Raw genomic sequence first — 25,741 nt, 5'->3', positions numbered from 1 at the left:
GAGAGAGAGAGAGAGAGAGAGAGAGAGAGAGAGAGAGAGAGAGAGAGAGAGAGAGAGAGAGACTAACCAATCCAAATAACCCATCCACACGCTTGGACATGCTCGACTTTGCCATATTTTTCCATATGTGCAGCAGCACCTTCAAGTTTTATATATATATGAATCATGGATAATTGGTCCCCTATGTGTTCCTGTTGATCCCAATTTGTTATATGCAGTACCTAATTATTATTAATCTTAAGTTTTTCTTGTAGATCTGACGCAAACGAACAAATGATATTTAACTGGAAAAGTAGTGAATACAACAAAGAATCATTAGAAGATAAAGTTCAAAAGCAAATGGTCGATTTAGAAATGCTGAGAAAAAAGTACGTCGATGAGGAGAAAGAATTGAGGACCAAACGGTAATTTCAATTTTTTATTGTTTTGTTTTTACCAAGTTTCTACAATTTTTGTTATTTTGTTTAAAATTATACTTAATCTTTCAATATTATAAAGCGGATTTCACATCAATTCCATAACGCATATATTTCTCAACAAGGGTCACACCCAGAATGAAGTATATACCATTCACTGGTTTGTTGAAATAAAAGTAAAACGAAAAAGTAGCTTATTAATACACCTCACAATTTTTTTTCCTTGATTCTTGCCTAAAAAAAAATAAATGAAAAACAGAACACCCTTATAGCCTTGTTGTTGAAATGACTTATGAAGATTCTTTTACATAGAAAACCTTCCTTCAGCCAACGGTAGTGCAAAGTTTAGAGATGTGGAAAATAGACAAAATTACCTCTATTCCTATATTTTATCTAAAGTAATAGTAAAGTTTTAAAAAAAATAGTTCTGTTGTGGTTTTGTAAAAAATCATACCTAGGCAGAAAGCTGTTTAGCCCTGCGAGGTATACAATTGTCGACCCAAGATGTACTTACTCAAAGTATACTCTTGGTCGATCGGTATGAGGTTATCGCAAGTTTTGTGATTTCAACAAAAACTGAGCACCGACTGAACTGAAGACTGAGAAGGCAAAAATCATGAGAAAAAAAAAATGTTTTTCCAATACTATAAAAATTGCTATTTTAATCGTTTTCAAATTGTGAATAAAAAATATAAGTTTGGTTCCTGCCAAGAATACAACAGTTAAACAAAAAGTAACGAAGCTCTGATCTAATTGGCAATGTTGGACTATTCTCGGTTTTTTCCATACGAATCTGATATGTTTATATTTCTTTTTTTTTCCGGTATTCATTCATAAAATTCTTTTTATATATTTTGCATATATCCATTGGTACATTATTATTGCTAACAATAAGAACTATTTCTTGTATTCAAATAAAAAATACGCCAGTACACTCTCGTCTCGAAAAAATGGACTTCCGCCATTTTGGGAGAGCTGAGGTAAACAATTACCAACAATACTAAAGGTTCTTTACAGGAAGTTTTTTAAAAATTGGCCAAAGTATTTCAATGAGGATAAGTCATCAAATATAATTTAATTATACATTCTCACCTCTCAAATATGTAATTTCAATTTCTTATGACTTTTCGTTTTTGAGCTGACACAGACCATTTTGTGAGACTAGGTTATTAGGACATTGGCAACTTCAACACTTGTCTTTCTGCATGATTACAATACTTTCCCTTGCTATATATTCATATGTAGGTAAGTGAAAATAAACATTCTTTGGAATAACAATCATATCCCGAAATTGAACTATTGTTCTATAACTATTTGGAATTTCTTGTTTTATTTATTTAAATGATCTTTATCAATTTTGTCATTACAAATTTTTATACCCATTTTTATGATAATAATGGCACAATACATTTATCTAATAAATTTAGTTTCAAGGAGACACAAATACCTAATACGTGATATTTTTTGGAATTAGAATATACACTATTCTCTATTTTGTACTTGTACAACGTTTCGGGACATTACCCCTTACTCATGTACTATTATAATGTATAATTTAATCTTATCAACTATTTTTATCTATATAATCTCCAATATTGTGAAAATTGTTAAAAATATATATATGGGAAAGACATTCAAAAAAACTGGAAACTAGGATCAAACAATCACATCACAAACTGTAAAAACGTCAAAAATATAAACTGCAGAGCACTATCTTAACCATAGCATGACGTTAAACCATAAATTTAACTTCCAAAACCACACAATAGATATGACAAAAAACACCAAAAGCATAAGGTTTCTAGAAACAATTCATATAACTAAAAATATTAAACACTCAGTAAACTATAAAACAGATACAAAATATTTAAAGACATATTATGGGGGTGTACTAAATAGGCTTGGCATAGAAATATTAAAAATCACGGAAAATGTTCAGAAATAAAATTACCCAATTGTAAAACACATAATTTTTAACTTAAATTGCATAATGGATTAAAATTAGACATATCAATAAGGAGGTAAAGAAACAACATATTATGCATATTGATATGTCCAAAGAGGTAATGTCTAATATAGAGCACTGGCTTAGGCTATGAATGTATCAGTAGTGAAGGACATTAATTTAAATAATGTAGTTATAAAAAAATTTTAGTCCATGTTTGTATAAATGACAAAATTTAATAATGGAAATTAATAAAATTGACAAATATGAGATAAACATTAATTACAATTAATTTAATACATTTTTATTTTAATACAATAAATACAATTAACTTTAATTGTATAGATATAACATATAAATAAAAATTGTTGATAAGATTAAATTATTGGTTACAATTTTAGGATAGAATAGTTCATGAGTATGTGGTAATATCCCGAAACGTTTTACAAGTACAAAATATAGAATAGTAATATATTATAGTTGGAAGTTTTCATCACCACAGCATTAAAAAAAAATAATATAATCAACTTTCTAAAAAAAGAAAATCTAGCTAATATATGAAAAATTGCAATAAAAGAAAGTTTGACATCAATATTTTTAAAAATGTTTACATGCTTCTCCAATAAAATGAGCATTACAAAAGGTTCTCAGATAATTCTTTTTTTTTTTTTCTATGATGGGGAAAAGTATGAATTTTGTCTTTTGGTAGATAAATTGTGTAATGGTGAGAAAATTAAGTTTTTTTTTCTTCTATAGGTATAAAACAGAGCAACATCTAATTTCATTTTTGGAACAATACGACAAGGATATGCAAAACAAGCAAAATGAACTAGACATGCAAGAGGAAGTTGTTTATACGGAAAAGGAGCAATTTAACGCTTTGAATGTAATTCAATCTCTATTATATTCTTTTAATTTTAATATATATTTAGAACGTTAATGATAAGGGTTGCTTTCACCATCAGAGTTTTAACTTCGATTTCTGAAATCTTAGGTAAAACCAAGAATTATCCTTTGTACTAGAAACGTTAACCTTTAACACTGGCGGTAAATTTTAACGACAGCCGGTTAAACTGAGATTTAGAGCAATATACATTAAAATAGTGAGTCATACCAGGAACCTTCCTTACAGTGCTCCCGATGCGGGTATTTTTAACCGATTTTCGGATATTTTTCACCTAAGCGGAGTATTGATGAAGATCGGGGATTTTGGCTAAAATGGTTATATGTAGGTATGGTGGTGAAGTTTGTCACTATTTTTTTTAGTTAATCCTTAAACACTTTTTCTATTACTAACGAAGTATTATTTTTCAAGAGATTTTGAATTTCAGAACATGCACCTTTGGGGCCCATAACATATTTAGATTGGGGCCAAAGATAGATTTATGAATATGATTTTTGGATCTTGGGGGGATTTCTTTTTGGAGTTACGGTCGGATTTATTTCTAAGGCCAGGGGCCGATTATTTGAACTTTGATTTGAGTTATTTTTGAGGCCTGTGATTGGTATAATTTTGGAGCATTGGACGACTTCGTTTAACGGACTCGGGGTGTATTATTTTTGGGGTTCGGGGCTGAAACAATTTTAAGTTCCTAGAAAAATTTGTTTTTGGGGTCCATGATGAATTTTCTTTTCGGTCTGGGATGTATTAATGTATAGAAAAACATATATAAGAACTATGTTTTCCCATCCATCTTCATTACAGTTGGTAAGGTTGATATGTTACAATAGTTCAGTCTCAAGGTGTATACATATGACACGTAAACGTGGCACTTAATTCGTCTGTTAGTCCACTGACACTACTTACATTTTTTGGTCGGAAGAATGGGCAGTACTACTTCCATAGTTCCAGTTGGAATCTGTTATTAAATTATAAATGTCTAACTACCATGAAAGCTTACTAGCATATTTTAATTTTCTAACAATTTATGAATTTTCAGATGCAATTCAAAGAGCAAGAAACAGTTTATGATATACTTATGCAAGAGAAAGCAGAGTATGAAAAAAGGCTCTTTGAAGCGAAATTGTACGAATTGAAATGCTCCGTCTCAGCAAGGAAAATACAGAGGTTTTATAAGAATTTCAAGAGGCTTCTCCGCATTGCTGGAAAAAAGGACCTATTGAAAACCAAAAAAAGGAGAAGGAAGTAATTTCAATTTTTATTTTTATTTTCTTAAGCTGTCAAAGGGTACCGTTTCATCAGTTTTAAATTTATCTTTAGAGATTTTATTCGTTAAGGTCCTGTGAATACGGGGCGACATCTATGTTTTACTCGTAAGGTGCGAACTTTTATAAACTGGACTTTTTTTATTACTGGAATTTTTTTTATGGAATAGAAAACCAATGTTTTTAAAAATACAATAGTACTTTTTAGAGCTCTATGAATAATTTAATTTTTAATTTGTCTTCAGGTTAGTTATATTTAATTTTCATATGGTGATGTCTATGAAAAATACCACTAAAAGATCTAGCCTAGGAAATTCACCCATCAACTCTCCAGTTTAGCAAAAAGCTAAAAAATCTAAAAGAAATACTCCACCTGTTACACTAGGTAGCTCCATATCCCCAATTCCTGTATTGGAACCCCTCCCTCATTCATAAGGTGTCTATAAAACTGGAATTTCATTCGCCAAATCCTAACAGAGCGAATCGATCTCAAAGTTACCCTGAAAACCTAGACGACGCAATTCATTTCTTTATAACTCTTATCCAACAAGCTGTCTGGTCTGTCTCCCTACTATATAATGTCCCAAAAAACTCAAGACAAATCCTCTACTACAACATCTCAAGGACCTCATCCAGATTAAGCGTCGATACAGAACATTATGGCGACGCCCTAGACACCCTACTGATCGTCGCTTATATAATTATTACAACAAACTAGAGAATTGGCCAACCATCGATTCCAGTCCTTCAACTCCTGCCTCTCTACCCTTTCTACTCAGGAAAATTCCTATTGGAACGTGATAAAAAAAAATCCTAAAATCCCAACACAATTCCCACCCCCTACGACAAAATGATAGCACATAGGCTGCATCCGACAAAGATAAAGTCGAAGAGCTAGCCATTCACCTTTCTCACACATTCACTCCTCACTCTGGACTTCATCCTAACCAAATCGGAACAATTGAAGAATACCTACTGTCACCAACCCCACTCTCCTTACTTCCTAGAGCAGTCGCCCTTTCTGAGGTAAAATATCAACTTAAGATGCTAACCCCCTGTTAACGTCATATTTTATTATTACCTAGTAAATAGTATTTGAGTTGTATTAGTGTTTAATTTAGTTAGATTTACTTTTTTTTATATTACTTTAATTGGAATTTAGTTATTTGAGAAGAAAAATATTTATTTATATTCGTGTGTTATAATTAATTAATAGAGACAGTTGCTAAGGATTGGTAACCGTCGCATGGACGTTGCCTAGCAACGGGTCGACCATCTTCGTTCTAAATCAGTTTCGGCTAATTAGTGGTCATATGTTAGCTTGATGTTATTTATTGAACATTTTTGAGTGTTTCAGTCGATATTAAAGTCCGTAACCAGACCTTTTCTGCGTTCTGGCCTCTAAGTGCAATATGAATTGTTAATTATTCGGCTCGCATAATTGATTAAAATAACTAGACCCTGTCTGCCCTCAATAAGTGCCAGTGTGACCATCTTGGCTTTTGGGACATTTCGTCGGTTTATGAGCCACTACACCAACTTTGGACCAGTTTAAAATCGCAGCGGTGTATTTAGCTACAGAGCTTCGAACTGCACACCTACACAAGCAAAATATTTTCCTCTGACCTATCGGACCAGTCGACTTGTATTCATTTTATATATATTTTTTTTTGTTGTAAATTTGTATGTTTTATTTTTTTAATTTATTTATCTAATTTTATTTTTATCTAAAAGGCCTATTTATTTTAATTGTATTTATCTTTTTTTTTTATTTTAGTTTAAGTTTTTCAAGTGTTTAAATTAATCAAATAAATGTTTATATCCGAACCAGCTGGTTGTTTTGTTCTTTTAAAGCTTTCCAACAAAAAGACCTAGTCAATTTGAGGTGGCCATAACACCCCTCGTAAATCTCTAGGGTATGATCTAGTAACTCCTCAAATCCTTCGTCAACTTCCTTCCAAAGCTTTATTATTCCTTACATATCTTTATAATTGTATCCTTAGAACAACAAACTTTCCTGTCCTGTGGAAACACTCCATTATAATTCTCTTTCCAAACCAGGAAAACCTTCTAGTAATCCTGCTTCCTATAGACCTATTAGCTTACTTCCGATCCTATCACATTTTTTTAAAAAATGGTCCGAAAACGTATCCTATCCATCGTTGAATCACAGAGTTTTCCCGCACATCAATTTGGATTCCGCCACCTCATCCGGATGGAGCAGCGGTGCAACCAATGGCGTATAAAAGTTAATAATCAAAATGTACTCATGTGACTTTGACTTTTACCCTTTGCCGCAGCTTCTCCCCACCCATTTTAATAACATTTCTTTACCCAGATCCGACACAGTGCGATCTCCTGGATTCATCTCAGACAAAAGATACCCGGAACCAACATACTAGATTTAAAAGACAAGAACTCAACAGAAGAGATAATACCTCGTACCAACCAAATTCTCAAAATTCTATATTTGATCCTTTCTAATCATCCTAACCCTTTGGTTCAATCCTTATCTAGTTCCACCCATCGCTACAATCCACCTCGAAGGTTGAAACGACAGTGGCCAAGAGACTTATTGTAAAATAAAAATGAACAATTGGAGTTCTGGCAATGGTAAAATTCTCCTTTCAAGTTGAGTGTTTGCGGCTTTAGAGAACTTGCTTAGCCTCCATTGGTTCATTACCAGTGATGCGGTGAGAGGGATGCGCTGGGATCGCAAAGAGCTTTGCTCTATCTCTCACACGTGGGGATAGAGTGGGCTCAGGGATATTCAAGTCGATTGTGAATATATTGTGTATAAGAGTGTAAATGTGACTAGAGAATATTTTATTTAATTATTTTATGTTATTTATTTATTTTTCATGTACATAGTTTGATTATGTTCATTTTCTTTATCCTTCTGTTTATATATATTTTGAGAGAGATTTTATTTATTTTTATGTACTCTTTTCTAAATTTATTTATTTATTGTTATTCTTATGTTATTTTATTTTAGTATGAATGTGATCATTCATCACAATTACCTATTGCCCACAACGTTGTGGCAGATTGTAATATCTATCAATAAATAAAGTTTTTGATTTTATAAAAAAAAAAAAAGTTATGTTTACATAGCGAGTCAATTTTTATTTTTGATAAAATTGATAATTTATTACGTATTTTTAATTTAATTAAAAAGTATATTAACATTTTTTTTTTCTAGTAGTCAGGTTAGGAAATGTAGTTTAATTTCCCAGAATTTGTTATATATAGGAGTATAACCTTTGGAAAAACTGATTTTTGTTCTATTAGTTATTTTGTTCTAATAGTTCTGTAACGCAAGCAACTCTGCCAAAACTCTAAGAAACAAAATGCAGAATTGTGAAAAAATTCTGGTAGGCTTACTGACTTTCTAATATAAAATGAAGGCTACTAAAAATGTAAGTATATAACTATTATTTTCATTTTAACATTAAATTAATTTGCTTATATTCTTAAGATAATGATAATGACCAATATCTAACATAGTTTATATATAAAAATGATTGACCGTATTTTTCAAAATATGAAGGAGACGGTCGGTGGAGCCACCAAAAGCTAAAAAAAAAAACTAAGTAGGGGTTAAAAAAAAGTAAGCATTAGTGATATAATTATATAACAATGAACAAAAAGAAATAATTATATAAAATAGAAAAAAAAGAAAGAAATAATTATATAAAAATGAACAAGAAGAAATAAAACAGAGAGACATAATAACACGTTAAAATAGAAAAGAAGATGGAAGATAAATGAAAACAAAAATTATACCCACTAAGCGACGGAAAACTAAGGAAGTAAGATGATAATAAATAAAGGTCAAGAAAGAATGTATAATAATAATAAAGAAATAAAGAACCAATCAGAACCACCCATATGTCGTGTTCCAAAGAACAAGTGACGAAAAAAAACATGTTGACAGGCATAGAGGGATGGGGAGATGATAGTTACATATAAGTGAAATACAAGAAAAAGATATTAAAATATATCAATAATTATTATATAACATAGGGAACACAAATATAAATTAAATGATGGAATATGTAACTAATTAAAAAAAATTGACATATACCGATAGAATATGAAGCTAATATAGATAATTTACAATAAATGTAAAAGAAATAAGTAAAGACTATTAAATATATATTTTAGTCTCCAGTTAATTTATTTTTACATTCATAGTTGGAAAACGACGTAAAGATACTCTAAAATTAAGGAATCTAAGATACCATAGAGGTTGGGCGAATGAAAGCGTACTCCCCTGGCTAAGGCATCCCTAGTCTGTTCTAGCTCGGTGGCCACGTCAGTCCGGCTTTTGAATGGCTGTCATTCCGCTTGACCGTTCACGAGTTGCGATACTAACAAAGTATCGATATTCCTTTCAATACGATGCTTTAATTGATGAATACCCGATGGTAGATGAAAAATTTCAATACTCCGAAAGTATCGAGACCACTGATATCTATATTAGAAAAGTGTCGAATTCAGCCTTCAACTGACCAACGACTAAAAAAAGCTCATAGGTTCGAATAAAATTTCTATCGTATCGTATGAAAAATTGATATTCAAATGAACGGACTGTCGAATACGTCGGCGAGCGCGCGATATATCAATATGCTATCCTCCGAATAATCCGGAAACGCAATGATAATAAAATCGGGGGATGTAGCTTCGAATATATTGTCTACATCCAAAATTCATTTACACTACTTCATATTCAAAAGATCGAAAAATATGTAACGCTAAGTTTGAACTGTGGAGCATTACATACCGCGCAGCGTCGCGGGCGTCTCTCTAAGCTCGTTTAGCCTATTTTTATAACTTCTGTATGGTATAATTCTTGATGAATGAACTTAATGCGTTTGTTTAGTTTGTATTGAAGTAGATTAATATCTCTCAACTGTCCTCGAGATAGCGTGTTCGTTCTTATTCTCAGTGATATAAGAAGCTAAGTAAGAATGAGATGTAGTTCAAAACCAGGACAGAGAAGAAGGAAAGATGAGGAAGTAACCGAAAGAGTGTTTTCACAATGCTGGAAGGAAGGCGTAGTTGAGATTAATGTTAATCTAGCCGCTACTAGCCCAATTTGAAACTTGTTGGTGTAAGGAAAGGAAGGTGAAAACTATTGAAGTAACAACTCTAAAAAAAAAATAATACTCTATACTACACAGACGTTCTTAATTATCCCTCAGGCAGAAACTTAACATATACAATTACTTACTAAACCCACATGGACTTACGCCTGCCAAAAAGACACGAATTAAGAAAATACAAACTTTTCAATCAATTTTTTTAAGACTAGTAACGAACTCACCACTTTACGTTTCAAACGAGACTATTCACACCGAACTACGCATTCCGACTGTAACGCACCACATTCATACGACTTACAATCGGTTTCACAGCACGCTACATGGACATTTCAATAAATTTATACGACAGATGGCAACACATGACATTCCTTACATAACGCGGCGTAGGCTGAAGAGGAGTTGGATGCGGGACCTCCTGATGTAATAAAATAATTTACTTAATGTCAGGAGGATGCACCACTGGGTGCTAGCTCCCTCATGCCATGGATAGAACATCTCATTTACTGATTGTAAATGCACATTTACAGTTGCAAATAAAAAAAAAACTTATTGAACAAGGGAAGATGTTCTGGTAGAGCAAAAGGAGACCCGTTATCATTCTGGTAAGATGTGATCTTATACAGCCACCAGTAAACACTGACGTCTCTCTGAATTAGTTTTATTGATAATATACACAATGGTTTGGTATTGGACGGAGCTGACACTAGACCGTGCGCGCATCTGTGTGTCCTTACAAAATTTTTATCGACACTTGTCCAGCCCTATCGATCACGTGTACAATAGGAAAAGTGAAGTGCTTACGGTGAATTTAAATAGAGTTCAGGTTAAAAATTAAAATAACTGAACACCTTGTATTACCTGAACGCGTCGAAAACTCAAGTCGTGCAATCGTACACCCGGTACATGTTTAATTACTTTTTAACTTCCACTTAATATAACTTTTGACAAAGTTCGTTTAGTTTTCAATCGATAAAAATCGCCAAGCTCTATCGATTGTGTGCATGAAAGCACAAGTGAAATGGTAACAGTGGACTCAGGTCTATATTAAGAATTACATATTTAGAACAGTGAACACAAACAAGAAAACCAAGTGCCAATATGAATAATTCTTACCTCTTCCCATGCAATCTTATCATTTCATTATCTAGTCAAGTGTCATCATTACTATGGAATGATTTGGTTCATACCCACCATAAGATCTTACATCATTTACAGTGCTGAAGTTTATGGTGGATAGGGCACATCTGCTGAGGTGCCATTGATTTTACTATTGCTATACTTATGGTGGACAGGGAACATTTCATTTGCTGAGGTACCATGGATTTTACTATTGCTATACTTAGCATCCTACGTCCATTACATCTAAGCTAGAGCTCCAATGATAGGTCTTTTCTCCTTTTGCTACCCAACCTGCACATTAAAGTCTCCCAGGATGATTTTCATATCATAACAGAATTAAGTGCTATTGGCATCGGCAAGTTGTTTCTAGAACATATCTTTCTCCTCTCCTCTGGGAGCCAAAGAACCAATGTTTCTGAAATGGTACCTAGTGCGCAAAGTGCTTTGGTTAACTGTTTGGAAATTTAAAATCACCTAGATTATTCTATTCGAAACCGTAAATGATACTTCAAATTCTTGCCTATTCTCACTTCCACTATAACGTTATGAAATATTTTTCTTTTATGACTTTTTCCAGTCCATCTCATCTCTTCTATAGCCAAGATATCTAGGTAGCCCTTCTGTGTATGCTCATGTCAGTAAGCTCATAAATAGCTCCTGCTCTACATAAGGTTGTACATTACGTGTACAAAGTGTATTGTATTCCTGGGTTCATATCATTACCATGAGTCAGTCCGACATCGGAGGCTTAGGGTATCAGCCCATGAACCAACCCTCCCCCTTTATCTAGGCTTGTGACTAGCAATGGCTATGGTAAGACTATTTACATTGGTGGAATTCTAAACCAATGATAAATACTATATTACTGAGTAATTTATTTTTCCGATTCTGATGAAGAATTCGTCAAGAGTCGAATAAAACATTGAGTTTAATGGATGTTGTAGTTTTCAAGAATAACTATGACATATTCTCTAATAAAATGTAGTTGTCATTTATATCATGTTAAACATGTCTCTAACACAGCCAGTATCTTGCTTTCAAGGCCCATTTCCATGGTGACAATAAACACAACAGTTGGCATCAACATCATAGCTACAATGATCATGTAATCTATGACATTTGCTGTCATGTTAATACTGTTGAACTTTTCAGTATTTGTGTGAAACCAAGCACTTTCAAAGCAGCACTGTAGCGACATTGTGTGAACTACCATGTGAGGAAATAGGCCTTTAATTGCAAGTGCTGACATAAACAAAGAAAGACATTCCTCTTTTAGGGGAATAAACATAAAAATTGGTAAACAAAAAATATACACTATAAAATTGTATTCTTTAAATATTATTTATTTATCAATTACCGCTTGTTAGATAAGCATTACAATCATTAAACCATTTACTCAAAGAAGGATTCAGATTAGGATTTTTCATATTATTGAGGGCAGACCAACAAGCAACATCAACAATCGTTAATTGATTTCCAGCTAACCATTTATTTTTTTCCAGTTTATCGACTAAAATAGAGTAGTATTCCTGTTGTTGCTGAATGTTATCACAATATTGAAGACAATGGCAGATGTCCAACTTGGTTTCGAATAAGGCAAGGCTGGAAGAATCCATTTCTTCTTGCGATAAACTGCTGTTAAGAAATCTTAAAAAATTGACCTCCCCCAGAAGTGGTACGCAGTTTAAAGGTGAAACTACCAACTCACAGTCACACCAAACTGAAAAAATAATTGAATTTAAGCTATAAATAACAATAGGTAGAATATTAAATAAGATTTAATGGCGATACCATAAGCAATATTTCTGACTTATCTCAATCTAAGAATTGAGGCCAAACTCAATCCTCCTATAAGCAAATCAGTCTATCTCTTAGAGGTTACTAATTGGTTCAATGCTTAATTTTTTTAAAGATATTTTAAAACCCAGGTATTTTAACTTTAAAATGTGTTTAATAATATTTTTCTAAATATTTCTATTTCCCAAAATCATTGTTATATCTACCACTAACCACACTGTTTTTTTTTTTATACTAGTTGATTTCAAGACCTGATTCTTCGCCAGCATCCATCAATGTTTTATTGAATTCAAAAGTTCTCATTATTGAATACTAATAAATAAATTCATACAACAGAATCACATTGATTAATATGAATATTGTTTTTAAAACAATTTAGTGGTTTTTAGCTAAAATCCAATTTGTCAAAAGAATCAAAACATAAGTTAAAAGCACCATTATATAATGTGCGGCATTACACACATGATTACAAAACCGATTCTATCAAAAATTCTACGGGTCATACTATAAGCATCTAAAATATGGCTATTCAGCAAAAACACCACAAGCCTGGAATCTTTCTAGCAAGAACCCCGCTTGTCAGTAGTATCTTCATTCAGCTTCCTTTGACAGAAGGTCCCAATGAGTTGATAACAATGCTTCTACGTTTCATAAACAGTATTGTACACTTGAGTAAGGATAATTTGGTTTGCTTTGGGCAAAATGTTATTGTGTGCTGCTCTTCACCTTTTCCTTACTGTAGCTGTAATAGTTGTGCTTGAACTAAACTAATACAAGCTGTACGTTATTACTTTAACCTGTCTATAAGTTCTACATGCCACATAACTCTAACATTATTCAAGTTCACTAAAACCCCAATGCATTTTGCCTCTTCGCAGCCAGAGGATATAATTTAGTATATTTAGCTCTGATAACATTTCTAATGCCTTCAGGATATTTCGGAGAAACAATTATGTGCTTATGGAATTAATATAAGATAAAAAAAAATTAATTTTCAAGTTATTTTATGACTAGTGGGGTTTTCGCTGGCTAGCCTTCAATTTTGTTTTCAATTGTGCAATAAGAGAGGAGTTTAATTATGAGAGGAATTCAAACAACTTGTACTAGTTGTTAAATGTATATGGTTTGCTAAACACAGTTTGTATGAACTTTGATTACAACATCCCTTTGTGCTAACATGCTAAAGTCTGTCAATGTCCTTTTAAACAAATATTGTTTCCTTGATTCCTTGTGCTTGATTGATTTTATTTCACTTAAAAAAAAACATAAATTTTAGATAATAAATAATCTTACAATTCTATGAAACAATAAAAAGAAATTAATAAATATTCGAGATGAAATACTCAAAATAATCGCCATTAGTTTAATGTTGTTTATAATAATTTAGCAGACCCTCAACAGTTCTAATGTTGAGTCATGTTTAGTTCACAAATATCAAATGAATTTCTAAACTTTAACATACTTACTACAAGTAACATGAATACCTCTTATTTCTCAAGGGAGAGATACATTTTTGTTTATATTACTATCTATTCATATTATTTGTAATTGTAATGTTTGACTGTAGTTAAAACAATAATACAAGCCCTTCCTATTAATAAATATTAAATGTTCGTTAGTGAACATTTTTTCTTTGAAATAAATATGTGATCATCCTTGAAATTACCATTTTATAGATAGCCAACACCATCAATATCTCGAATTTTTCTGTATTTAGTTGAGATAACTTTGTTAAATTTAAAAAATAAATAATGAAAGAGGGATAAATGAAAATAATTTTGGGAGAAATTTTGTTATTTCAAGATTTTTTTTAGGATAACAACAGGTTCTAATACAATAAAAGAGTATAAATAGAATGCAATTAACAACTAATAAAAAGATGCAGCAAAACTGAAACAATCTTATATAAAAAGTAACTCTGTGCAAAACAAAATGGATCACGTACATAAATTATATAATTAACTAAATTTAATACATAATAGGACTTCAAAGCATAAACATAAATGAAAGTAATTTAACTTAATTAATAGAAGGTGTAGGAACCAAACATGAACTCACTCATAACTCAAAAAATAAACTTACATCTCCATCTTTCAGAAAAAAACAGAATAATTAACAGTTTATTTTATGGTCGACCGCTTCCAAGAAGTTTTTATTTGATGCTCAACGATTCTTTGTTCACTTGTTTTTAAAAGTTTCTATGTGATATTTTCTGTAAAGCACGGGGCAGTAAGAAAATTTAGAACAGTAAAGAAGAAAAAAAAAATTTATCCACCTACTAAATAAAGAAAGAAACACTAATTTGGCAACATGTTCTTATGGTAGTAGCTTCAATGCCTAAAAATTAGAATAATACAGAATTGAAAATTTTATTTGTTTATTTTTGTTGATTGAAAAAATCTTGCAGGTATTTATTTTATAGAAAATTTAATTGCTATATAAAAATAAATTCGTGTTTTATGTCGCATATCTATTGATTTATCTCAAATTATCTTTATTCAAGACCAATATCTCTAATAAATCCTCTTATATAGCAGGTTTTCTATAACTCATGATTTATCATCGTTTTAAAATTCAAGTTATCAACAGTTGAGATGATAATTTAGTACATAATATTTGTAAAAAATATTTTTTTAATATTCCTGTCCATCCTGCTCTTTTGTAATATTTTAGCACCTAAGAAATTTATCACAATAATCATACCTAAAAATGATTGATTGTAACTGAATATGAAGATGGTCGGGAATGCAGTAAAAAAAGAAAAAAAGTAGTTTTAAACAAATTATTTGCCCCACTTGGCACGGCTTATTTAGGTTTTTTTTTAGTATAATTAATTATATAAAACGTTAGTATGAAAAAAAAAAACATAAACAGTTGAAACTATTTTTTTGTCCTTTTTTTACCGCACCCGGCCATCTCCTTCATATTACAATTATTGTTCATTTCTGGAATTAAGGTCTATGTATTAAGTAAAAATCAAATGTAATAATCATTCCATTTTTTCAATAATTTATTAAAAACTTAGCCTGTACAATAATTATCTAATTTTTTATTTATTTATTTTGATTAGTTATTAAAAATAACTTTCGATAAAGTTAATGTTTGTTTATTTTTTTAGGTCTCTGAAATCCCAATAATAAATAAAATATAAACAATTTTATTATATTTTGTAAATTTCACAAATGTTTGAGCAAAATAAAGTGTTATTTCTGATAAATATTTATTGATTTTCAGTTTTATTTTATTGATATATCAACTGTAGATTTTACTTAATGCATTTTATAAACACTGCAACTAATTAATCTATGGTCAGTATGTAGAATGTAATAAATTAAATCTCTTCTATATTGTACATTAGAAAAACAAAAAACCGTTTCACAGGTATGGATCCGGTAGAATTTCTAATTTTTTTTTTATTTTTTAAAAGTTTCTCTCTCTAGAAATTATTTTAAAAAATGGTACGATTATAGTTAGGATTTTGTTAATGTTTAAAAATATAAGAGGAAAAACTAGTAAGATTGTTATGTTTTACAAAGAGAAGGCTGTTATCAACTAGCAAAGATGCTCTGCTACTAACTCCAAGGACCAAAGTTCGAATACGGCTGTGGCAGATAATTATTTATTCTGTTACTCTAGCCATGAGTCTACCCTGTGGGTCCTGGAGCACCCGGCCTCATTAAATAGGTACTCTTAATTGAGGAAAAATCTGGCGGTTGAGGAAGATCTTGAAAGGATCATTGTCAGAAGAAAATATTATGTATATATATGTTTATAATGAATAAAGGAATGTACATTTTTAAGAAATAAATTAAACATTTATTAAATTTAAACCTTCATATGGATCTGAGAGATCCTGTTGATTCATTGTTTGTCCTGCAGAGCTAAGAATGTTACCTTTAAGGTCGACGGACTTGTAGAGTCTCAGTGTGTTTTCGTTCAATGAAGAGAGTAAGTCAGTTTTTTAATATAAAAATTTCCATGACCACAGAACATACCTTTTAAGTCAGTGAGACCTGTGATCTTGTTTAGTTAAGTGATTGGACCAGTTTCTCACGACTACATTTCTTTCAATCAATGACAAGATGAGATTAAACAAAGTAGAAAGACAATAGATAATCACAAACAGGTTTGAACCCATATCAAGAGGAGTGGAAGACAAATATAATGATAAATGGCTTTAGATTGAAATCCCAACACGTTTAAAACATTTGATAAAACTGTGTAATGAATTTGCATCAACTTAGTTTAGTATTGTAGTTGTATATCACTAAATTTATATTTTATTTAGTAATATCACTTATTTTTCAAGTCTCTAATTATATTATGAAAAAATTTAAGACTCCTATGCTATTCTTGACAAATGAAAATATCTTGGAATATCATGAGGTGTTGAGTTTATAAATTTTCAATGTTTGAGCCAAGTATGACAAGGCTACTGTAGCGGCTTGATACAGCCATCTACAGTAGTTCAATGAATGCAGAGACAGCTCTACGGCAGGCGGAGAAGGCTTGCATGGAAATAACCAAGAAACTGGAAGGGCTGAATAATACAGTTAATCCCAAGAAGACCGACTGAATTATTTTCTCCTTCCAGAAGAACAAGCATCCTCTCCCTAAAGTCTATAAGGTGGCAAGGTACGAGGATAAACCAGCAGGCAGCACAGAATATCTGGGTGTGACCCTTGACAGACACCTGACACTAGCTCGCCACCGCAATAAGAAGATGAAGCAGGTCAGGACCAAGCCTTACAGGTTTAATCACCTGCCAATTTCTCCTAATCTTTCTCTCTGCCTCAAACTGATGATCTAGAAAAGTGTGCTGAAGATCCTGCTCTATGGAGCACCTATGCAGACAGACATTGCACCTTCAACGGCCAACAGGCTCCAACAGTTTCAGAGCAATATACTGAGACGTATAGTGAGATATACTTCACTTCAAAGAGCAAAGACGGTCCACATACATACGACATTCAAACTACTGACTGTGACAGAATTTATTTCAGGAGACATATAAAATTTGTTGACCGCCTTCAGCACTGTGCAAACCCATTATTTAGAACACTGATACCAACAGGACAGCCACAAAGGTTGACTCAGACTCGACTGAGTACAAAAAAAAAAACCTGGTGAACCCCATCACCAACAGACTGACATAAAATACAGACTATCCCTTTCCAAATGATCAAATGTTCTCACCCCCCACTTCAAATGCATTACCAGAATGTAGAAAAAGAGGCTACCCCAACCCGTTTTCATCATGACATCAACCCCACGCACCCTTTGGGCTTAGAAGAAAGAAAATATTTCTTATTTATTATAACTTATTATTCTTCAAAATAAATTTATTTAACAATATCCATTCTCATTATAAAAACCAAAATAGTGATCGAAAATAAAGATAAGTAATTTATATTAAACCAACAATCACAGGCAGATAAAGTAAGCCACCAGTAAAGTAAGGTAAATTATAAATTTCTAGTTTAATTTATATGTCTTACCTTCTTTCCAAACCACTCTTATCCTAAGTTGACTGTTTGTACTCTTTTTGTTATTAACGATTAGATTTTCAAATTTTTGCAAATTTTTAGGCAATCCTTTTATTGAAGAGTGAACATGCCATGAAAATTCAAATGTTACCAGATCAGGCCACAGCTTATTCAGGACTAAAAGAGAATTTGGAGGATTTTTCACACTTGCGTTCAATACAACTTCATAATTTACACCATTCTGTAAATCAGAAAAATTATAGATCAACAGATTATGAATCTGAATATAAAACTATAACTCTTAACAATAATTCCTCAATTTACAATCAAAGAAAAAAAACAAAAAAAAAAAACAGCATCAACTAAAAACCGATTAGGTATATGTTGAAAAGATTTTTTTTATGTACGATTCACAAAATATTAAATTTACAAAACAATATGCTATTAATTTCTCAATGGCATTCACAATTTTTGAATAAAAAAGGCTTATGATTTCACTCAACAAATTTTAATACCTCAATAAAACAAAAAAAAAATTATTTCACATCTAAATCAAAGAATATTTAACAGCAAATTGAGGAACTAAAGATTCTGTTTTTCTACATAGCAAATCAAATATATAGTTCAAAAAATATTTTCAACTTATCATTCTTCATATTAATTTGAGGGATTACAGATACTATAAAACAAAATTTAACAGCCTAGGTCAATAAAGAAACAACAACTTTCATATTTTATTTTGTATGAACTTCCATTAAACCTCCTTAGACAGTAGATATCAAATTTCGTAAATATATTATGAAATTTTACATTTAATGAGAGTTCTATTTTAATAATAATATTAATACATCTGGTACATATAATAGTTGAATAATACTGACCATTTAAGCAAGGCTTTAGTAACCCATTGAGAACAAATTTTGGTGTAGATAAAACTTGAATAGTATAGGGAGGAAAAAAACATTTTTTTTTTCAAATTTGGGCTATCAATGCCATCTACTAGAGTTTAGTGGAAGATGTCTACAAAACTATTCATTCATTTGATAAAATGGACAGTCATTGATATTAAAAAAGAAACTGATATGCAAAACTGTAGAGCAGAAAAAGGTTGGTTAATGAATAAAACTAGAAGTATTAAATTTGACTCCAATAGTTTCTACACAGTGCTCTTCACTTATTTTTAATATGTTAAATTAAAAATTATAAAACTACATGCCTTAGTACAATTTGCTGCCATTTATAAGTGATATACTCTGAAAATAAAGAAGTAACAGAAAGCATTAGAAACATTTTCATTATTTTAATGTAAAATAAATTGGCCATGGTATCAGAAGAATCCTATAAATTATTTTTATTGAGAGCTTGGGCACTCAAAAATAAAATATAAGTGTTACTTATTATTTGTCTTCTCTTACTTGACCCCATTCCCTCCACAAATTTCTTTATTTTAAATTTATATTGTGTTTTAATTATTCTAAAGGTAGTGCTGGTATGTGGACATTCTAAAACTTAACTTAAAGAAAAACCATAGTACGAGGGTAACAAGATTTAAATACAAACTAATATTGTTATTATTAACAACTTCATTATGGTTGTTCATTTTTTTTAAACATGGGATTCATTTTTAATTTATAATATTAATCAAAAAGGTCAATAGAATCATGAACCACTTTAATCCCACATGTTATTTTATGTAATAAAAACATGAAATATTATGAGAATAATTTTCTATTATTGTTTATAAAAAAAAAAATAATAATATAATAAACACATATTGTTTGTAAATAATAATAATAAAATCTTCACATAGTTTGAAAATAGTTTAATTAGCTAATATTCACAACAATATGTGAGATTAAACTAGTTCATGATACCCTTAATATTTTACATATTAAGCTATATAAACTAATTTATAGGACACGTGCATTTATCTAAAATAATGTAATATATTAATTTCCTTTTAGATGGAATTTTCAAATACTACACATGTGATCTGGGTTCACATTTCAAAATTCTTAATCACTTTTACACCTCTTGCAACCACCAGTATTCTAATCTAAGAATTTTATTATCATTAAACAATTCACCACCATTAACTTAAACATTAATGTTACCTCAAAATTAACAAAGAAACGAACAGAATGTGGAAAACCTTTTTTTCTTTTTTTTTTAGTATAAATTAACACATTTTTCCATCCGTGAAAAGAAGTATCCAATAGTAAATTTTTTAGGATATGAAGAAATGAAGAGTGAGAAAATATAAAAATTAATAACAGATGATACTAAATGCAATCATTTGTCAACTTGATATACTTTAAAAGAAAAGAAAAAAACGTATATTAAAAAGATAAACTACCTTCAAAAAGTCAACGTTTTTCTTGTTCATTTTGAGCAATTCCTTTCCAGGACTGGCTATTTTTGGCTTGGACAGCTCAACTTTTAGGATTGCTAACAAGTCTTTTATTTCCTTTATTTGTTTTAATAGTTCATCTTGTTTTTTTTCGACATTATTTAACATTATGTCATCAGACACAATTTCATTACTGTCACCAGTTACGTTTTTATTGTGGATACTCTTCATTGAATACATAGGACTATTGGTACATAATTTATCTTTAAAATCAATTAAAGGTTTCAATTGATACATCTTTTTAAACCTAAACTACTGGAAACTTGTTTATTATTTTTCGACCCAGGAGAGTAACCTTTAGACTTGTAACTGCACTCCAGAAACAACTCCAAGCCTTTTCAAATTGGAAGAAGACAAAGAACGAGAAGAGGTGTTTGTTGCATGAGGTATTTCACATAGAAGTTAACGAAGCTAAAAATACGAAAATAGCTCAAAGGGGTTCGAGGAGGATACTGGCAGGTTTCACATATCTCTCCCAGGTCACAGCTATATGATAGACACTCTGGGATCAAATTGGACCCCAAATATATTTATTCACGTAATATACTAAATATATATTTTTTTCGAATAACTAACTTCTGTAAAAATCAGCCTACCTATGCACGAAAACAAATAAATTGATAAGATTTGAATATTTTATTCGCAATTTTTGGTAACATTTTTGTAGATATGACTATTATTACTACAGTTTTGTTAATCTACAATAATTTAGGACCTATTATCAAAATAGACTATCTGCCTAACAGTCAGGAAAAGAAACGTTGCCTTCCAAGTTAAATAGATATACTTTTACCATACGTTGAACTAGCCCTATTTTTCACACCCCGTCCTGTCAAAACTAAACTGTTTTTTTTTTTTTTTTAATTCCATGTTCAATAACAACATACTTAGTATTTCCAGGATTGTATCCAAGCAAGAGGCACCTATATAAAAAATGAACCAAATTTAATTACGAAAAATGACAGGATTAGTATTATTGACATTGAACGCTGCCATGAAGTATGGCATATCATAAGACTATTTCATAACTACAAAAAAACCGGAAACGTTAACGGGCATATGCGTCTTGTATTGTAGCCCCATAAAAATGTGTTCTATCAACACCTTCGCACGATTACCTCAGTATGCAGTTGTTTCTTGAGAATACAAAATGAAAAACAACAAGGAGGATAGTCAAAGTGATCGCTTGCTTAGGCCTCAATAATGCATCCTTATTCTTATTCTCAGTGTTACGAGAGCTAGAAGGTAGACAGGAATGAAATATAAACCAGGATAGACTGACGAATGCTGAAGTAACAACTCCAAAAAAATACTTGTTGACCAAGTAAAGGAATATTGACGAAGCTTCGAAGGGACTTTAAGGAAATCTATAAGCCTCGTGTTGACGGGATCTTATATAAACATCTCAAGGAAAACATTGAACGTCGAGAGACCTTTTAATAGTGAATTTATTTGGGATCATCCAAGAGGTCTCTTCGAATTAGTTTTATTGATAATATATACAATCATTTGGTAATAGAATTTTACATGCAAGATAATATTCAATTATCTGGTCTTGATTGAAATGTTACATCTTAATGAGTTACGAATGCCTTCCACGTGGTTTTTGGACGTTGTACATGTTTTTTATGGCCTACGCTAGCTCATACGCGCAACTTCGCCTTTATAGCCGCGTTACTCTTTGTTCTTAATGTTTCTATGACAGTTGTCCGTATTTATATTTTAATAATATGAAATTACTTTTTTTCTACAGCATAGACCAGTTAACTGGTGAATAACTGTTGTAAATCAAAAGAGTGGGGTAGAAGCCAAGAGGCGAGTGAAAACTTTGTATTTTGGTGTGCAAACACCAACTAACAAACTAACTGTGCATGCACCAAATTAACACTTCTGTATTGATGTAATTGCGAAATTATAAACCTTGGTGCTTATCAGGAACTCCTACACAGTCAGATTACCAGTCATAATTCAAAATCCAGACTGACTTAATTCCGAACCATCTAAAAACTATCAATCCGACTGACGAAGAATCATGTGCTATTTCTTTTTTCATTTCATAATAAACAGAAAGCTTGTTTGAACATTATTTTGGCATTCGCCTGTGAAAAGCACGATATGAAGGAAACACTTGCAGCCTTCCTACCTAATTTATCAATATTTACTCCATTAAAATTTTGAACTATTGGATTTTAGAATTTTATCGGTATTATCTCTACAAGATCAATCATAAAATTCATCCTTGCCTGACTATTTGGGGTCTATCTTTCTAACTCACAAAACAGAAACAAAAACGTAAAGATCAGCTTTATTCTTTGATCATTCAGATCAATTCCTAGTTTTTATTTTCTCCTTTTCTCGTTTATATTCATTATTATTAAAATATCTTTGATATTTTGTCCGTTCATATTAATTCAGTGATGATTTCGATCTTGAATTGATTGATTCCCTGAGTCATTTGTATTTTAAATCAATTTATTGACACTTGTAATGATAAAAAAAGTTTTGATTTTGACAAATTCGCTTATTTTTAATTACAAATCACCCAATAGTTGGATTATGGAGATATGTTTACTTCAGTTTTGATTAGTAATTTACTAATGTTATTGTTTCTAGTACCAATGATTTCCTTAGCATTTTAAATTTATTTCATCGCCTGTTGCTATAAATTCATATGAACCAATGTTCTATGTATATTGCTATGATCATTATCAATACTTTCCTCTGACAAGAGAGTACCGTGGGGGTAGCCTAATAGCAACATTGTCTTGTTTCACCGATTCGCTATCGCTGTTTCAAAGTTTTCAAGTTGTTCTATGATGAAAATTGTTTTTTTTATGATAAAATTTCACACCTCTAGTATTGACTTGGTTCAGACCTTTTAGATTAAAATAATGAATAATGCTTATTTTGTATTCTTTGGCTGCTGAAATCATAGTAATTGTTATCAATCTTTACTGTAGACCTTTTTAACAGTTTTATGTGTCCCAAAATTTACCTGTAATTATTTCTGAGACCGAAAGAAGCATAAGCAAACACAGTAGTTTTTAGTATTTTATTGATGTGTTTAGAAATTATTTAAAAGTAATGATGGCTGATGCTGAAAGAGAAGAAGCACTAAGTCTTGTGAGTTATAATATTTTAGATTTGTTGCAATCAAGTGATTCAGGTTCAATCTGGAAATGTTTCTAACACAATCTGTTAGTTGACTTGTATTTATTTCTTACAAAATTCATATGTTTTTTCTATTCTTTTTAAGCAAAACGAATTCGAATGGGTACTTCATAAAGAGGTCCATGCAGTACTCAATCAGCTTAGCAATATTTTGTCGGTAATGCTAATTTTTTTAATTGTATACTTTAAAGTTTGAATTATTCATTTCATCTTATAAATAATAAACATTAATTTGTTTTTAGGAGTGCTTAAGACGATTTCCGATGTCCTTCGCTTCTGATGGTTCTCAAAAACATGAAAAATATGTTTTTAGTGGATTAGATCAATTGAAATGTGTTGTTTCTCTTTGTGGTGACAGTATTACTCAAGCTGTAATTATTTTTCTAACTATCCAATATTTAGCAGTTTTATAAAGCAGTTTATATCACTTCACGAAATTATTGTTTTTCAGGAAATCAATTTTAGAATTCAACGTCAACAAGCAGTTCAATATCGTACATGTATCCAAAGTGAGAACCCATGGAGGCTTCACCAGATTCAAGATGCTGTCAATCATTTAAATCAAGCAATAGTCTATATTGATAACGTAGACAAAAATTATAATTTTAGGTGAGTTGATTTTATTGAATTTGCATTTATTGTTTTGTGCTTTAAAAGGGAGTATGGTTTGTTGTATAAGTATATATTTATAATTAATTAATATAATATATATATTGCTATTTTTTATTGAAGAATATTTAAATATTTTTATTGTTTAAAAATAACATCTATTTATATAAAACCAAGCAATTGTTACTAATCAAGGATTCCTTAATTAGTCGTTGACTTTTAATTGAGAGGCAATTAGTTGACTAGTTAACCAGAGAAACATGCATTGAGTCAGCTTTAAAGTTAAAATCCACAATATGTGTTAAAATAGTTTGTTTTATGGATGTAATTACTTCTACAATTTCCTTATAGGTTTTTGGGAAATTTATTTTATTACTCTTGATAATCTTCCATTAACTGCTGCTATTTTTATATACTTATATGAGATTAATGGATTTTTAAAAGACTCATGTTAAGCTTATAAAGTGAAGAGAATTAACTAAATTTTATCAACTACAAAAATTATCTTGTTTTAGATATTAGTCATAATATGTCGTAACATTAGTGAATAACCAGTTTTCTACCAATCCCTAAATAAATATAGGTCATTGTTTATTTCCTACTGTTTTAACCAAGATATTTTTTGAGATATTTATTTTATAATATTAAAAATCAACAGCATTAATGATTAATTTGATCAATCAGGCTTTTTTTTTTAATTCATTGAATCAAACATTAATGAATTTTGAAGGTGTATTATTATACCTAAGATAATTATTTTTGTTACTATTTGATTACAGATCTTCAGAAGAAGTATTGCATGTGTTAGGGAATATTCTGGGATGTTTACAAAGAGGTAGAACATCTCTCATACTTCCTCGTAAACGTACAGTTGTAGATTTAATGAAGAGTAGAAACATGGTATTTCCTTTATTCTTATTTTACATTTTTAATATTAAAATATTTTTGTATTTTCCTTTTCCTGATTACATTGTTATACTTTATAATATATTTTCCATTTTGAATATTTTCCAAGTCTGTCCAAATTCTTTGATTATAAATTTTATTTTATCATTTATGGATTATTTATTATTTATTTACCTTCAGGTCAATAATTAAAATAAAATATAAAGAATAAATTTATCCATTCATATCTTGGACATTTTGGGAATAGTTAGTCACCCTCTTCAACATCTATAATTTAACAATATTTTTTATATATATATACATATATCGTTGACTGTAAAACTTAAATATAAGAAGACGGTCAGGGTTGTGGGTAAAAAAAAGGGAACTAATAGTTTATAACTGTTAATGTCCGATTTTTAGCCCCATTTTGCAGGGCTTCGTCAGGGCTAAAAAGATACAAAAAAAAAAAAACTAAGAACATTATAATAATGAGATATAATAAGGCAAATTAAGGTAGGATAAATATTATGTAAAAATAAAGTGATAAGAAATTACATATAAATAAAAGGAAGGAAAACATAAAATAGTATTAATATAAAATAAACTTGAATAAACAATGATAAGAA

The 25,741-nt window shown here is 30.6% G+C and overlaps 3 protein-coding genes across 5 annotated transcripts in view; 2 read left to right on the top strand and 1 right to left on the bottom strand.

Annotated features, from left to right (window-relative positions):
* The window catches only part of LOC106688648 (uncharacterized), a 21,811-nt gene extending 6,043 nt beyond the window's left edge, over window positions 1-15,768 (top strand). The window contains exons 4-9 of one of the 3 annotated variants that reach the window (XM_014433220.2): window positions 255-404; window positions 3,118-3,247; window positions 4,302-4,507; window positions 7,836-7,946; window positions 12,257-12,444; window positions 15,670-15,768. In XM_014433220.2, coding sequence (XP_014288706.1) covers window positions 255-404; window positions 3,118-3,247; window positions 4,302-4,507; window positions 7,836-7,869 — 520 coding nt within the window. In that variant the 3' untranslated portion in view covers window positions 7,870-7,946; window positions 12,257-12,444; window positions 15,670-15,768. Of the gene's footprint in view, window positions 1-254; window positions 405-3,117; window positions 3,248-4,301; window positions 4,508-7,835; window positions 7,947-12,256; window positions 12,445-12,789; window positions 12,907-15,669 lie in introns of those variants that run through there. The other 2 variants (XM_014433228.2, XM_014433235.2) reach the window with 2 other exon arrangements.
* Window positions 12,077-20,889, bottom strand: AIMP2 (aaRS-interacting multifunctional protein 2). The gene is made up of 3 exons (XM_014433247.3): window positions 20,394-20,889; window positions 18,050-18,278; window positions 12,077-12,474 (listed from the first exon to the last, which is right to left on the bottom strand). The coding sequence occupies exons 1-3, from the start codon at window positions 20,682-20,684 to the stop codon at window positions 12,104-12,106; spliced, it is 891 nt and encodes a 296-aa protein (XP_014288733.1). The 5' UTR covers window positions 20,685-20,889; the 3' UTR covers window positions 12,077-12,103.
* A 2,396-nt stretch (window positions 20,890-23,285) lies between these two features.
* rogdi (rogdi atypical leucine zipper) overlaps window positions 23,286-25,741 on the top strand; it is a 6,847-nt gene continuing 4,391 nt past the window's right edge. The window contains exons 1-5 of the mRNA XM_014433280.3: window positions 23,286-23,570; window positions 23,704-23,775; window positions 23,861-23,989; window positions 24,070-24,227; window positions 25,007-25,127. Coding sequence (XP_014288766.1) covers window positions 23,532-23,570; window positions 23,704-23,775; window positions 23,861-23,989; window positions 24,070-24,227; window positions 25,007-25,127 — 519 coding nt within the window. The 5' untranslated portion in view covers window positions 23,286-23,531. The remainder of the gene's footprint in view (window positions 23,571-23,703; window positions 23,776-23,860; window positions 23,990-24,069; window positions 24,228-25,006; window positions 25,128-25,741) is intronic.

Source organism: Halyomorpha halys, unplaced genomic scaffold, assembly GCF_000696795.3.
Source record: "Halyomorpha halys isolate HHAL.00 unplaced genomic scaffold, Hhal_1.1 Scaffold43.1, whole genome shotgun sequence".
NCBI classification, from domain to species: Eukaryota; Metazoa; Arthropoda; class Insecta; order Hemiptera; family Pentatomidae; genus Halyomorpha; species Halyomorpha halys.
Note: the sequence above shows the minus strand (reverse complement) of the source record. Positions and strands in the feature narration are given on the sequence as shown.

Coding starts and splice junctions, on each gene's coding strand:
- AIMP2 (XM_014433247.3), bottom strand. CDS start 20,684: ATGTATCAATTGAAACCTTTAATTGATTTTAAAGATAAATTATGTACC. Junction 18,279..20,393: donor AAAACGTTGACTTTTTGAAG/GTAGTTTATCTT, acceptor TCTGATTTACAG/AATGGTGTAAATTATGAAGT. Junction 12,475..18,049: donor AAGAGTGGTTTGGAAAGAAG/GTAAGACATATA, acceptor TTATTTTTTCAG/TTTGGTGTGACTGTGAGTTG.